We start from the raw sequence: 13,128 nt of genomic DNA, 5'->3' as shown, positions 1-13,128 counted from the left end.
GTCATGCACCTATTGCAAATAGGCTTAATAATATGTAAACTGGTGCTGCTGCCTTGATGTTTTGAAATGTCATATGTGAGAGAAGAGCAAACAATAACAGCCCACAAAGTTGTAACTTTTTTTTTTACTATACAGTGGAAAGAGCTGTACTATTTAATCATAATTGTATTGTAAATAGATTATATTTTAGATAGTTACTTAGCATCTCCACATTTAAATTGCAGTCAGTATATAAATATGCTATGCATATACGTTTTTGACCATGGCCACATATAAAATACATGACTATGTAATGACTACATGTTTCTAATGCTTGGCAAAAATATATATCTAGAAGAAAATGCTATATAGATAGATACTATTTAGTAAATATAGTAAATATAGTAAGCATCCACAAGTGTACACTCGGTCTAAGAAGTGAACTTAGTGTTGATTAAAGAGACAAAACCCATTTTGTAAAACATCCAATGAGCGATGTGCTTTTCAATGACGTCGAGTTTCCACGAGCGTGTGGCGTGCTCTCTGGCCAATGCGGGGCGGCCAGGGCTCTGTGCGCTGTTTAAAAGCCCGAGGAGAGGCTGAGATGCTCGGCAGGAGAATGAGAGAAAAACAGGCGAGAAAATCTTCAAGAAGCAGCTGGACGCACAGCCAGTCAGGCATTGATTATCTGTTTCTGTTGAAAGGTGTGTATTTATTATATTTTTCAGGATTTAGAAGAGGAATGTTATTGTTGTTTCAGCTGTTTTATTTAATCATTTATTTAACCATTTACACAGTGAACTGTAGATGCTCTTATATGCGTGTATTACCGGTTATTTCTGCCTGTTTTGTTTAACATAAGTAGTCAAGACTGTGACTCTTCATTCACCTTAAGGTTTTTATACCACTAAGGTCTAAAAAGGTTGTTTATTTTGCTGTTTTTAGCTTTTTATTTTAGTATCGCCCAATTCATCCTCTGTGTTGCATCATTCTAAGTAAGGAAATAGCTAGTTAATAAGTACAGTCATCGTAGTCAGCATTTTAATTTTGTTAGTTAATTAACGCTAAGTTAAATAGTTAATCCTGTTTATTTGTGGTTGTTTAAATCGTATATTTTTTTTTTACCAGACAGCTGGCTTTAAGTAGCTCCGCATGCTCTTTTAAATCAGTTAGTTGTTCTGCCAATTTGTGCTACTCATAGATATGTGCTTCTTGCTGCACTGCGCATGCGCTGTGTGCTCTCTGTTTAAGTGTTTTTCGTGATAATTCTCCTTGGGTGCACAGTCACGATCATTTTTACTTGGGTGTTTAAATCTATAAAAAAAAAATAAATGGCAATGTTTCTAATTATCTTTAACGTATTGCATTTTTTTTACCTTTTAAATATACACTGGGTAGCACGGTTTGTCCAGGTAGCACAACTCGACAGAACACCAAATGCTGTTTTTCTTGAAGGGGGAAGTGTTCTTAAGTTTTACTGCTCTCTTTCTTTGTTAGCGACCTACATAACCTAGTGTTGTCAGGTAAATCTGGATATTTGCGTTAAATATACAATATATAAGGACGTTTATTTTTTATTTTTTTTTTAAACCTGTAGCTGTAATAAAGCAGCACGCATATTGGGCCTCTTTATTATAGTAATGGTCACCATATTAGACTGTTGTTGTTGTTGTTGTTGTTGTTTTTGTTGTTTTCTTGTATTGTGTTGCTCTCTTGCTTTGTTCTTACTGGTAATGCTTGCAACAGTTATATGTACAGTTATATTCAACAGTTGTTTACACATTTTGATAGTGCATATATCAAAAAATGCATAGTAGAAATGTAGTTAACCAGCTAGAAAGGCTAATTAGATTGCCTAAATCCCTCTATCAGGGTAAGGTTAAGGTAAGAGGTGATTTAGAAGCTGTTTTTTTTATATTTACTGTCATGTACACTTTTGTAAAAATCAATCTAATAATGGCAGTGCGCTCAGGTTGTTTAGTACACCCATGGAAAACGAAAGATTCATCACAAAAACACAAACCTTAGGAGAAATATGGTGTCGGCGCATGCGCAGTGCCGCTAGAAGCACATGTGGATGGGTAGCACAGCTCGTCGGAACACCCTGTGCTGTTTGTGTAAATGGGGGAAGTGTGCTAGTGAGCTTTACTGCGTTTCTTTGTTAACCGTGTTTTCAGCCTGTAGCTGCACCATTAAAGCACAGAGAGTATATAGAAAAATATGATTGGATAAAAGCTATGTCAGAAAATGCTGCCAGTCAAAGTATGGACAATAAGGTATTAGGGTGATTTGTAAATATTTTATTTGTTATTATTATTATTATTATTATTATTATTATTATTATTATTATTATTATTATTATTATTTATTTGCTATATTATTTTTGTAAAATAGAAAAAATTTCACATCTAGAAAAAATATCACATCTAGTCAATGTAATGAGTTAGAGTTATAAATATTTTTCCCTTATAAAGTGTGTTGTAAAAAAAATCTTTTAATGTTAAGGCAATGTTATGCTAGTGCTATCATAAAAATATTGTGTAATCATATTAATACAGTTATACAGTTTAAGAGTGAAACTTTTTAATTATTAGAAATATACAGCTATTGGCTATTAATTATGTTGGAATTGAGTTTCTTTTAAATAGTGTAAATTAAAAAAAAAAGTACAGTACCTGCCAAAATTTAGACATAATCTCATTAATATTTATTTTATATTTGTATTATTTACCACATTAAATCTACAATGTTAAAGACTTAAATACTATAAATGAACTCCTGCAATTGGCTCAGTAAACTGAAAATGTTCGCCTTCACAAACTCAGACATAACAACCTAATCCAAGTGCGTTAGGACAAGTTGGAGCGCAGAGTAGCGGACATAGTTCATAGTTTTAATGTCTAGTATTAATCAGCAATGTGGAAAATAAGAAAAATCAAACTTTTGACTGGTTCTGTAAAGTAAATCCAGTTTATAAACAGTCAACACTAAGCTCTCTCTAATCATCATGTAAACATAACTGGATCTATTGACATACAAAAAAAAAGGATCAGCCAAAATGATTGATTTTATGTATGTAATGTTGTATGATAAGTCAGTATTATAATTATGATCATTACTGATCTGTTTAAAATGATGGTTTGATAGCACACTGAACAGACTTGTACCCTGCTCCTCAGGTTTCTTATAGCCCACACAATGGCCACTTCATCCAGCGCCGATCTGAGTAAAGCTGTGAAGCAGCAGTACATGGAGCTGCCGCAGGGAGGGAAGGTGCAGGCCATGTACATCTGGATCGACGGGACGGGAGAGGGACTCCGCTGCAAGACCAGGACTTTGGATGCAGAACCGAAGACCATTGAAGGTAATATTGGAAACTGTTTATACGGCATGGATGGGTAAATGCTGAAGTTATTTCGTAGTGCTGGATGATATGGCCAATATATCATATTAAAACCATATAGACCACAATTATGTAATTTTTTTTAATACGAACAAACACCAGATGTCTATACCTACAAACCTGAACATGCCAATTCATGTAATGTACCCAGTAATAAAGCTTGGTCAGTGACTGTCAGTGCTGTAAACAATGTATAATAGAATACCAGATTTTGATTTTGATTTTTTAGTAATGTCACTGTAAAACAGGTATATAAAATTGCAAAAATGTTTCATCATTTGAGAGACCTCTAGAATTGTGATAATTTTTCCTCAATTTTCTCTCTTTTTATTGATTTGCTAATAATATAACTTTTTTTTTTTCATAGATCTACCAGAGTGGAATTTTGATGGGTCCAGTACATACCAGTCTGAGGGTTCCAACAGTGACATGTACCTCATCCCCAAGGCCATTTTCAGAGACCCATTCAGGAAAGACCCAAACAAGCTCATTCTCTGTGAAGTGCTCAAATACAACCGCAAACCTGCAGGTAAGATAAATAAATAAATAGTTTTTAGTAATGTAATATTAAGAGAAACAACCACTTAAGATATATATATATTAACCTGCACATGATCTGTGCAATTACACATTCTCACTAGAGAGGTCATTACATTCCCAAAACTCACTTTCATGTATTTGTTAAAATTCAAATTCAGATTATTTTTTTTCTATATTTGTTTGTATGCTGTAGTAAAGTGCATTATTATAAAGCATAAGTTGAGTATAAAATGGTAAAATTTCCTCTCTGGATGGATATTTGGCTAGGTTTTCTCAAAGTTAAATGGATAATTTTGAACACTTGAATTATGACTGTGCTCCTAAACACTGATTTGAATGATTTCTCCTCCTTTAGAAACCAATCTTCGCCAGATGTGTGCGAAGATAATGGACAAGGTGGAGAACCAGCATCCGTGGTTTGGAATGGAGCAGGAGTACACAATTCTTGGCATTGATGGGCATCCTTTTGGCTGGCCCTCAAACGGCTTCCCTGGACCTCAGGGTAAATATTGAGTTAATGATGATGTGTGTTTTTATATGCTGGTTGTGTTTTCAGTTACCTTGATAACCTTAGCCAAAAGAGTTGTCTGTCTAATTAGAAGATTCTCTAAATTTAATGGTGCTGTTTGATTTTGTGTGACTAGGTCCTTACTACTGTGGCGTGGGAGCAGATAAGGCCTATGGGAGGGACATTGTTGAGGCCCATTACAGAGCCTGTCTGTATGCTGGGGTTGACATCTGTGGCACCAATGCTGAAGTCATGCCAGCCCAGGTGAGTGTCTCTAAAGCCCTGTTTGTGATAGATTGGACAACAAATGAATTTAAGTGATTGCAGACAAGATCTGTACTGTATAACAAAACTGCAGAACCATATGTCTGGGAAAACATCATATATTTTTTAATTATTATTATTATTATTCTTTTTTTTTTTTTTTTTTACTCCAAAGCTAATAAATGTATTGTATGGAAGAGCTTCTAACAAAACAACTGGCAAATTGTCCCAATTCATGGCTAATTAGAATACAGAACATCTCCTTGTCAAATGCATCCAGCTAAATATTGCAGTAAATAATAAGCAGACTAATCCATCTTACATGTACCCTTTGTGTGTTCTTCCTTTTCCCCCTCTCAGTGGGAATTCCAAGTGGGTCCTTGTGAAGGTATCCGGATGGGAGATCACCTGTGGATGGCTCGCTTCATTTTGCACAGGGTTTGTGAAGACTTCGGTGTTGTGGTCTCCTTCGACCCCAAACCCATCTCTGGCAATTGGAACGGAGCCGGGTGCCACACTAACTTCAGCACAAAGGAGATGCGAGAAGAAGGAGGCTTGAAGTAAGTAAAAACTTACTAAGTGCATCTCAAAAAAACAGAATATCATTGAAAAGTTACTTTTTATTTATTTCAGTAATTAATTTCAAAATGTGAAACTCATATATATTATATAGATGTATTGCACACAGTCATCTATTTTATTTATCTATTTATTTTCTTTTTCTTTTATTGTTGATGATTATTGATTACAGCCAATGAAAACCCAAAGATCAGTGTCTCAGAAGGTTAGAATATTATATAAGACCAATTGGTACTTTTGGCAGTGTGGGCAGAGTGCCAAGTCCTGCTGGAAAATAAAATCTGCATCTTCATAAAAGTTGTCAGCATGAAGTGCTGTAAGATTTTCTAGGAAAACACTGCACTGACTATAGACTTGATATAATGCAGTAGACAAACACCAGCAGATGACATGACTCCCCAAACCATTACTGATTGTGGAAACTTATATTAAGCACTTCATGATTCCCCCAGCAGGACTTAGCGCACTAATAATTTGTTTATTTTTATTATTATTATTATTATTATTATTTTTTTTTTTGTTTAAATAATTTTCTAATTTTCTGAGATACCGACTTTTGGGTTTTTGTTAGATGTAAGCCATAATCATTATCAATAAAATAAATAAAAACTTAAAAGGGATCCCTCTGTGTGTAATACATCTATATAATGAGTTTTACATTTTGAAATAAATTACTAAAATAAACTAACTTTTCAATGATTTTTAAAAATTTTTTTAAGCTAAACCTGTATCTAATTATGAAACCACCTGTTCCGTTTCCGTAGATGTTTCTTCATTATTTAGACTTTCTTTTTATTTTTTGAAACATTAAAAAATATTTGTATTTAAAGTTTAAAAAAACTATTGAATGCAAATTATATTTATATTTGTAGCTAAGTATCTCCCTCTTTTTCTAACTCTAGGCAAATTGAGGAAGCCATTGAGAAGCTGAGCAAGAGGCATCAGTACCACATTCGTGCCTACGACCCTAAAGGGGGGTTGGACAATGCCAGACGTCTGACCGGCCGTCACGAAACCTCCAACATCAACGAGTTCTCAGCCGGAGTGGCCAACCGCGGTGCTAGCATTCGTATCCCGCGCTCTGTGGGCCAAGAAAAGCGGGGATACTTTGAAGACCGCCGTCCCTCAGCCAACTGTGACCCATACGCCGTTACTGAAGCTCTGATTCGCACGTGTCTGCTGGGAGAGATCGGAGAAGAACCTGAGGAATACAAACAATAAACTGAACTGAACAGTTGCTCACACCTCCGTTTAATAGACCAGTCTTTTGAAGGGTAGACATATCGAGATGTATGTGGTTAAGTACTGTATTCTGTGGTCTTTTGCGGGAGCCTTGTATTTAAGCAGGTCAGTCTAATACAAGCCTGGGACTGAATGAACTGTTCTAGACTGATCTAGAAATTTTATTATAAGTGCAGATTTTAAGGGTCAGAGAATCCAAACGTCTGACATCCACACTGCCAATTTTTTGTAGTTTGTAAAGCTGTATTGCAGCAGACCAGATGCTGGCTTACATCTAGTGTGTGGCTCTATGGAAGCTCTCTACTATGCTAGTTGCTAGCAGCTACTAGCAGCTAGTCTATATTTGTACATATATATGCATTTGTGCCACTATTTGCGCATGTAATACATTTTAACATGGTTTTTAACGATGTACCTGAGTGGTTTACACTTCTCTAATGGTGCCATTGCCATGCTGTAGTCCATTTTTGGATTCAGATCACTGTTTTTTTGTATGGTTTTTGTTTCTGATGGGGTCCAAGATGCATTGGTGATTTTTACATTTGTATAACTTTCCTTGTAGATGTATTCCATGTTTATGACCGATGGTGGTGATTATTATGATATGTTTAATATTCTATTCTTGCAAATGGAAAGTTTATTACAGAAAAATGTGGATTACCTTTTCACCAATACATTAAAACTTAATAATTTTACCAGAACATTTGTGCTGCTTTGATTCTTATGTCTGTGTGTATATATATATATATATATATATATATATATTTGCAGCTGAAAATCAAAAGGGACAAGTTTTCACTTCACTTAATTAAGCATCCTATTTTGACATGCCAAAATGAATTTAAATAACCGTGTAAATTGATCTGGTCATTTACAGTTGATCAATAAATCACTTAGTTATTTAAAATGTACAGGTGTATCTAAAAAATTAGAATATCGTTGAAAGAAGTTACTTTATTTTAGTAATTCAGTTCCAAATGTGAAACACATAGATGTATTACACACAGAGTGATCTATTTTAAGGGCGTATTTTATTTTTTATTTATTTTTTTGTGTCTCACAGCCAATGAAAACCCAAAAATCAGTGTCTCACAAAATTAGAATATTATGAAAGACCAATTGTTACTTTTGGCAGTGTGAGCAGTGCCAAGTCCTGCTGGAAAATGAAAAAATCCGCAACTGCATAAATGTTGTCGGCAGATGACCTGGAAAATTTATACTAGACCTCAAGCAGTTTGGACTGTGTGTCTCTCCACTCTTCCTCCAGACTCTGCTCCCTTGATTTACAACTAAAGTGTAAAATTTACTGATGATCAGTGATGGTATAAAGAGACATGTCATCTGCTGGTGTTGATCCACTGTGTTTTATTATCAAGTCTAAAGTCAGTGCAGTTTCGTTTTCCCACAAAATCTTACAGCACTTCATGCTTCCCTCTCCTACTGACAACTTTTATGGAGATGCGGATTTCACTTTCCAGCAGGACTTGGCACACTGCCCACAATTATTGGCTGTGAGACATAATCATCCACAGTAAAAGAATAAAAAGCACCCCTAAAATAGTTCTTATGTGTGAAAACAAACCAGTGGTGAGCTCATTAGTGATAACTCAGCAAAGACCGAATGTTAGATGACTGGAAATGAATGCAGCAGTGAGCTACAGCTAAAGGATAAGCAACAAGACCATGGGTGAATTTCTACATCAAGCATAAAAGTAAAGTTCTCAGTCTGCCCACACCTAAAAATTAGTTTGGAGAGGAAATTGTAGTGTGAAAGGGACAACCACTTTAAAAGTTGTGTTGTGTGAATCTTACAATCAGGAGCATCACTTATATAACAAAAGTCAAACGTGAAACCAGCTGTTGATAGATGATAGACACAAGGTTAATGCACACATTAAAAATAAGCTCTAAACAAAAAAAATAGTATCGCCTCGGATTCCGTTGCAGCGTTTCTACGTCAGCTGTGTGTATTAAATGAGTTTTGTGTTTAGAGACTAATGGAATGTAGTCTGTTGTAAGTATTGTGTTTGTGCTGAGCAGGTCTGGGTGTAGTTTGAGAGAGAACACAGAATAATGGTGAGAAATTATGTTATGCTTAAGCTTGTTGTGCCAGTTAAGCTGGTTGACCAGTATAGAGTGTGTTTAAGTTTTGTGTTCATGATTTGAAAAGCCTGATTTTAATTGCTTTTTAATGGTGAATTTTGCTTAAAATTTAGTCCAAAACACAGTCTAAGTCCAAGATATTATCTACTATTCCTAATAATGTTGTTTTTTTTAGATGAGTACATAAATAATAATGTTCTAACCTATGTGTATTGATAATGATAGAAGTGATGGAAGTATTACTATAACAACATGCAAATATCACTCCACATTCTTCATCACCATCGACCCTGTACTTGCCTTATTTATAATTTTAAATATACAGTACTAGTTCATCTCTAAGCTATCACTGATTGTGGAAACTTCACACTAGACCCTTAAGCACCTTGGACTGTGTGTCTCTCCACTCTTCCTTGGCACACTGCCCACACTGCCAAAAGTTCCAACAGGTCTTATCTAATATTCAAATTTTCTAAAACTTACTTTTGAGTTTTCATTGGCTGTAAGCCATAATCATCAATAATAAAATAAATAAATGCTTAAAGTAGATCACTCTGTGTGTAATACATCTATATAATATGAGTTTTACATTTTGAACAGAAAAACTGAAATAAATATTTTTTTTAAATGCAGTAGTACACTATATTGACAAAAGTGTCCTCTTGCCTGCATTGCGTTTGGTGATGTTAGGCTTGGATGGAGCTGCTTAGCCATGGAAACCCATTCCACGAAGCTCTCTGTTCTTGAGGTTATCTGAAGGCCACATGAAAAATGAGGTCTGTAGTGATTGACCACCTCAGCACCCACTGACCCCGCTCTGTTATTTTACTCTGACAGAGTTCCCAGTCTCTTTTACTGTGTTACAATATTGCTGACAGTTGACTGTGAAAGATATATATATATATTTGCAAACCTTAAGACATGCTTGCAGAACAAATGAGGCAAAATCACACATTGAAAACTGACTGTGTCACTTACGGTAGTATCTTTGGTGCCACAATGTTTTTTTTAGTTTTGGGAAAAGGAATGGCAACATTGGTTGCAACAAAGTGATAAATGCTTTATCATAAAAAAAAACTTTTTTTGAATATGCTGCAGAAATGTACCTGTAGAAATGTACGCTGCCTGGCCAAAAAAAAGTTGCCACCTGGAGTTAAATTTAAGTAAGTGAATGATGTGGGGTTGATGCTGCAGTTGATCTGCAGGTTTAGGTTCAGCAACAGTATGTGCTGAAAGAATGAGGTCAGCTGACTTCCTGAACATGCTGAATATAGACCAGGTTATTCAATCAATGCATTTTTTTTCTTTCCTGATGGCACGGGCATATTCATATAAGATGACAATGTCAGGATTCATGGTGGTGGAATTGTGAAAGAGTTCAGAGTTCAGGGAGCATGAGATCATCATTTTCACACATGGATTGAGAGAGAGTTCACCACAGAGTCCAGATCTTAACCTCATTGAGAATCTTTGGGATAAAGTGCTGGATGGAGAAGAGCTGCTTTGTGCAGCGGTTGGTCAGACTCTACCATCATCAATGCTGCTGCAAGACCTTGGTGAAAAATTAATCCAGCAACACTGGATCGAAATAAATCTTGTGACGTTGCAGAAGCTTATTGAAACAATGCCACAGTGAATATTTATTTGCATTTCCCATACTGTCCCACCGTTTCAGAATTTTCTGGTGCAATTTCATACATTTACTATTTCAACACACATATTCTGACAGCAGAGCCTGTCTCTTCTGCTGTGGTCATGTCTGTCATGCACCAGGAGATCCTGCGTCACGCTCTGTTTCCATTCTGACGTTATTCTATCCTCTGCAACTCCTAACGGGAACGGACTTTGATTCAAAGCAGTTGGGAATCTGCAGGCACGCAATAATGAGGCCGAAATGACCAGCAGCACCACAGCCGACCTAAATTTGGTGGTCTCAGACACCTGTCTGGTGAATAACACGAGTAAAGGGGTCAGAAGGGGACAGAACGTCCTGACCCAATCGCCAAACGCGTCACGTGTGTTTTGTGTGGAATGTGTGTGCACGTGTGGTCTGTGCATGCACTGCTCATTTAACCTATTATATATCCTCAGGTCAGACAGGGGGCTGAGTGTGGCAGATGTGTCCTGAGGAGGAGAAATGAGGAGTTTGGTGTTTTTTACACAAAAATGGAGAGGTGAAATTTAATAGTTAACAGTTAAAAAGTGAATTTTCACTCTCAAAGTGTAATTTTAACCCTTTCAGACCTGAATTATTCCAGAATGACGGTTAGAATTTTGTTTTCTGTAATCCACACAAAACAGAAATCTAATACAGTACAATTCTAAATGTTACCATATAATATTTTATTATTTTATGCCCATTGCATTGGAAGCCTGTGTTTAACATTAAAGTTAATTTCATAACTGATATTGACCTTTTTGCTTCACAAACCATGATTAAACCATGGGATAAACTTGATTAAATAAAGTGTTCTAAACTAGATCAAATAAATTTAAATATAATATTAATGTCTATTGTTATTGTTATGTGCAAAAAAACGTAAAAAAACAATAAATAGAATTAAAAAAAATAATTTGTGACTTATATAATGGGTATTTGCCTGACCATAGTGTTGTAGGCTGTAAGAGCAAGTTACTATTGTCTGTACTGTAAAGTAACTGTAAAGTAACAGTATCAAATCAAATCAAATTTATTTGTATAGCGCTTTTTACAACTGGTGTTGGCACAAAGCGGCTTTACAGAAACATGATTACTGGACAAAGAATCAGGTAAAACATTAAACATACAAAATAAAGAATACAGGGCCCCCAGTGAGCGCTGAGGCAAGGAAAAACTCCCTCAGAGCTGCAGGAGGAGGAAGAAACCTTGGGAGGACCAAGACTCACATTTAAGGGGGGACCATCCTACCATTGGTCAAACGGCTTTTAAATTAAAATTTAAAAAGTATTTTATACATCCACATAGGTTTTATATATTCAGGAGTAACTGTGCTGGATTACAGTGACACAGATATGTGGCAATTATCCAACATTGCTCGATGCAATCAAATCCTCAAAACAACACTTAAAATCTAGTAAAAAAACATCACTGGACAGTAAAAGAGCAGTACTTTGGTACAATTAGACTATAATCAAAATTCAGCCTTTAGATGGCCATTCTGTTTATGTCTACACTCTAAAAAGTTATTATTTATTTTATTTCAGATTATTATTATTACTGAGTGAACTTATTGGCCAGTACAACTAAAAAGACTTGTTTAAAGAACTTAAAAACTTAAAAATGTTTGTTGAGACAAAGCAACTAAGGGTTTTTAACCAACTTTTTCAAGCATCCTACACAGCCATCAATGCTTTTTCCTTGGTGTATTTCCACATACTTATTTTCCATTTGCCCCATTTGCATTATATATTTGTGTATTGCCATTAATGTGTAGCCTGTCGCCCAAAAACGTAACTTTTGGGGTGTGCATTTGTGTTTTATATATAAGGAAGATGCCAGGCATCGTTGTAGGCTATAAGAGCAAGTAAAAAATTATAAAAAAAAAATAAAATAAAAAAAAAATTGACCTGTTTCTGTGATACATTTCATATCTGATCTGAGAAAATGATGCTTAATAAAAGCTCTTGTAGGTTTAATGTGCATGTGTCCCAATACTTTTGTCCATATAATGTAGCATTAAGTAGGTCCCGTGCTTAGCTGACGAGTCAAAATTGTGTTAGCTCAAGTGTGCACTAAACCCTGCATTGGCATTCCAAAATTAGGATTCCCGTGACAAGATATAGGATTATGCAAGCTCTGTAGTGGAAGGGAGGGGACAAATTTAGATGTCCCAAACCTTTCAGTTCTCTGGCTCCTATCCTGCTGCCTTACCCCAGACTTATCACAGGCTTTACCTTTTCACGTCCACATGATATTCCATTCATCCTGAAATAATCATAATCCACCACCATAATCAAGTGCCTGGTCGTGCCCTTCACCCTCACGCTGTCTAAACTCGACACTACGACTTAATAAGTGTGTCACAGCCTAAATTAGACCATTGCAGCTATAGCCAGGCATTCCTGTCACTGCTGTAGATGTGCTTAGTTCACGTCCTCTTCAAACAAAGCAAGTCTGGAATGAGACACTCCAAATGTCCAGTAAACAGAGCCATATGTGGTTTAGGTCCCATAAAAGCTAGGTCCCCATGCATGCCTTTCTAGCTCCAACTAAATACACAGATTTCTGTGTATTAAACTGAAATAAAACTATATATACTATAAATGCTATATATAACTATATATATACAGGGGTTGGACAATGAAACTGAAACACCTGGTTTTAGACCACAACAATTTATTGAGGTGACGGACAGTTCTGGTGGAAACAGGAGAGTTGAGGTGCACATTGAATTCTGCCGTGATTTGAGCAGCCGTGGATTTATGTCTTTTTTGGATACAATCCGGGTTAGCACCCGAACATCCCTTTCAGACAGCTTCCTCTTACAGCGTCCACAGTTAATCCTGTTGG

General features: G+C 35.9%; 1 protein-coding gene across 1 annotated transcript; it reads left to right on the top strand.

Annotated features, from left to right (window-relative positions):
* Positions 1 to 530: 530 nt before the first annotated feature.
* Positions 531 to 7,216, top strand: glulb (glutamate-ammonia ligase (glutamine synthase) b). The gene is made up of 7 exons (XM_022675412.2): positions 531 to 683; positions 3,159 to 3,343; positions 3,750 to 3,911; positions 4,278 to 4,424; positions 4,567 to 4,694; positions 5,055 to 5,254; positions 6,176 to 7,216. The coding sequence occupies exons 2-7, from the start codon at positions 3,178 to 3,180 to the stop codon at positions 6,492 to 6,494; spliced, it is 1,122 nt and encodes a 373-aa protein (XP_022531133.2). The 5' UTR covers positions 531 to 683; positions 3,159 to 3,177; the 3' UTR covers positions 6,495 to 7,216.
* The last annotated feature ends 5,912 nt before the right edge of the window (positions 7,217 to 13,128 follow it).

Source organism: Astyanax mexicanus, chromosome 5 (assembly GCF_023375975.1).
Source record: "Astyanax mexicanus isolate ESR-SI-001 chromosome 5, AstMex3_surface, whole genome shotgun sequence".
In the NCBI taxonomy this organism is placed as follows: Eukaryota; Metazoa; Chordata; class Actinopteri; order Characiformes; family Acestrorhamphidae; genus Astyanax; species Astyanax mexicanus.
This window is presented reverse-complemented; position numbering and strand designations above follow the sequence as displayed.

Bases quoted from the DNA above. Each gene is read 5' to 3' on its own strand.
- glulb (XM_022675412.2), top strand. From the start codon at position 3,178: ATGGCCACTTCATCCAGCGCCGATCTGAGTAAAGCTGTGAAGCAGCAG. The intron at 3,344-3,749 runs GTAATATTGGAA...TTTTTTTCATAG, and splicing joins AGAACCGAAGACCATTGAAG to ATCTACCAGAGTGGAATTTT. The intron at 4,695-5,054 runs GTGAGTGTCTCT...TCCCCCTCTCAG, and splicing joins CTGAAGTCATGCCAGCCCAG to TGGGAATTCCAAGTGGGTCC.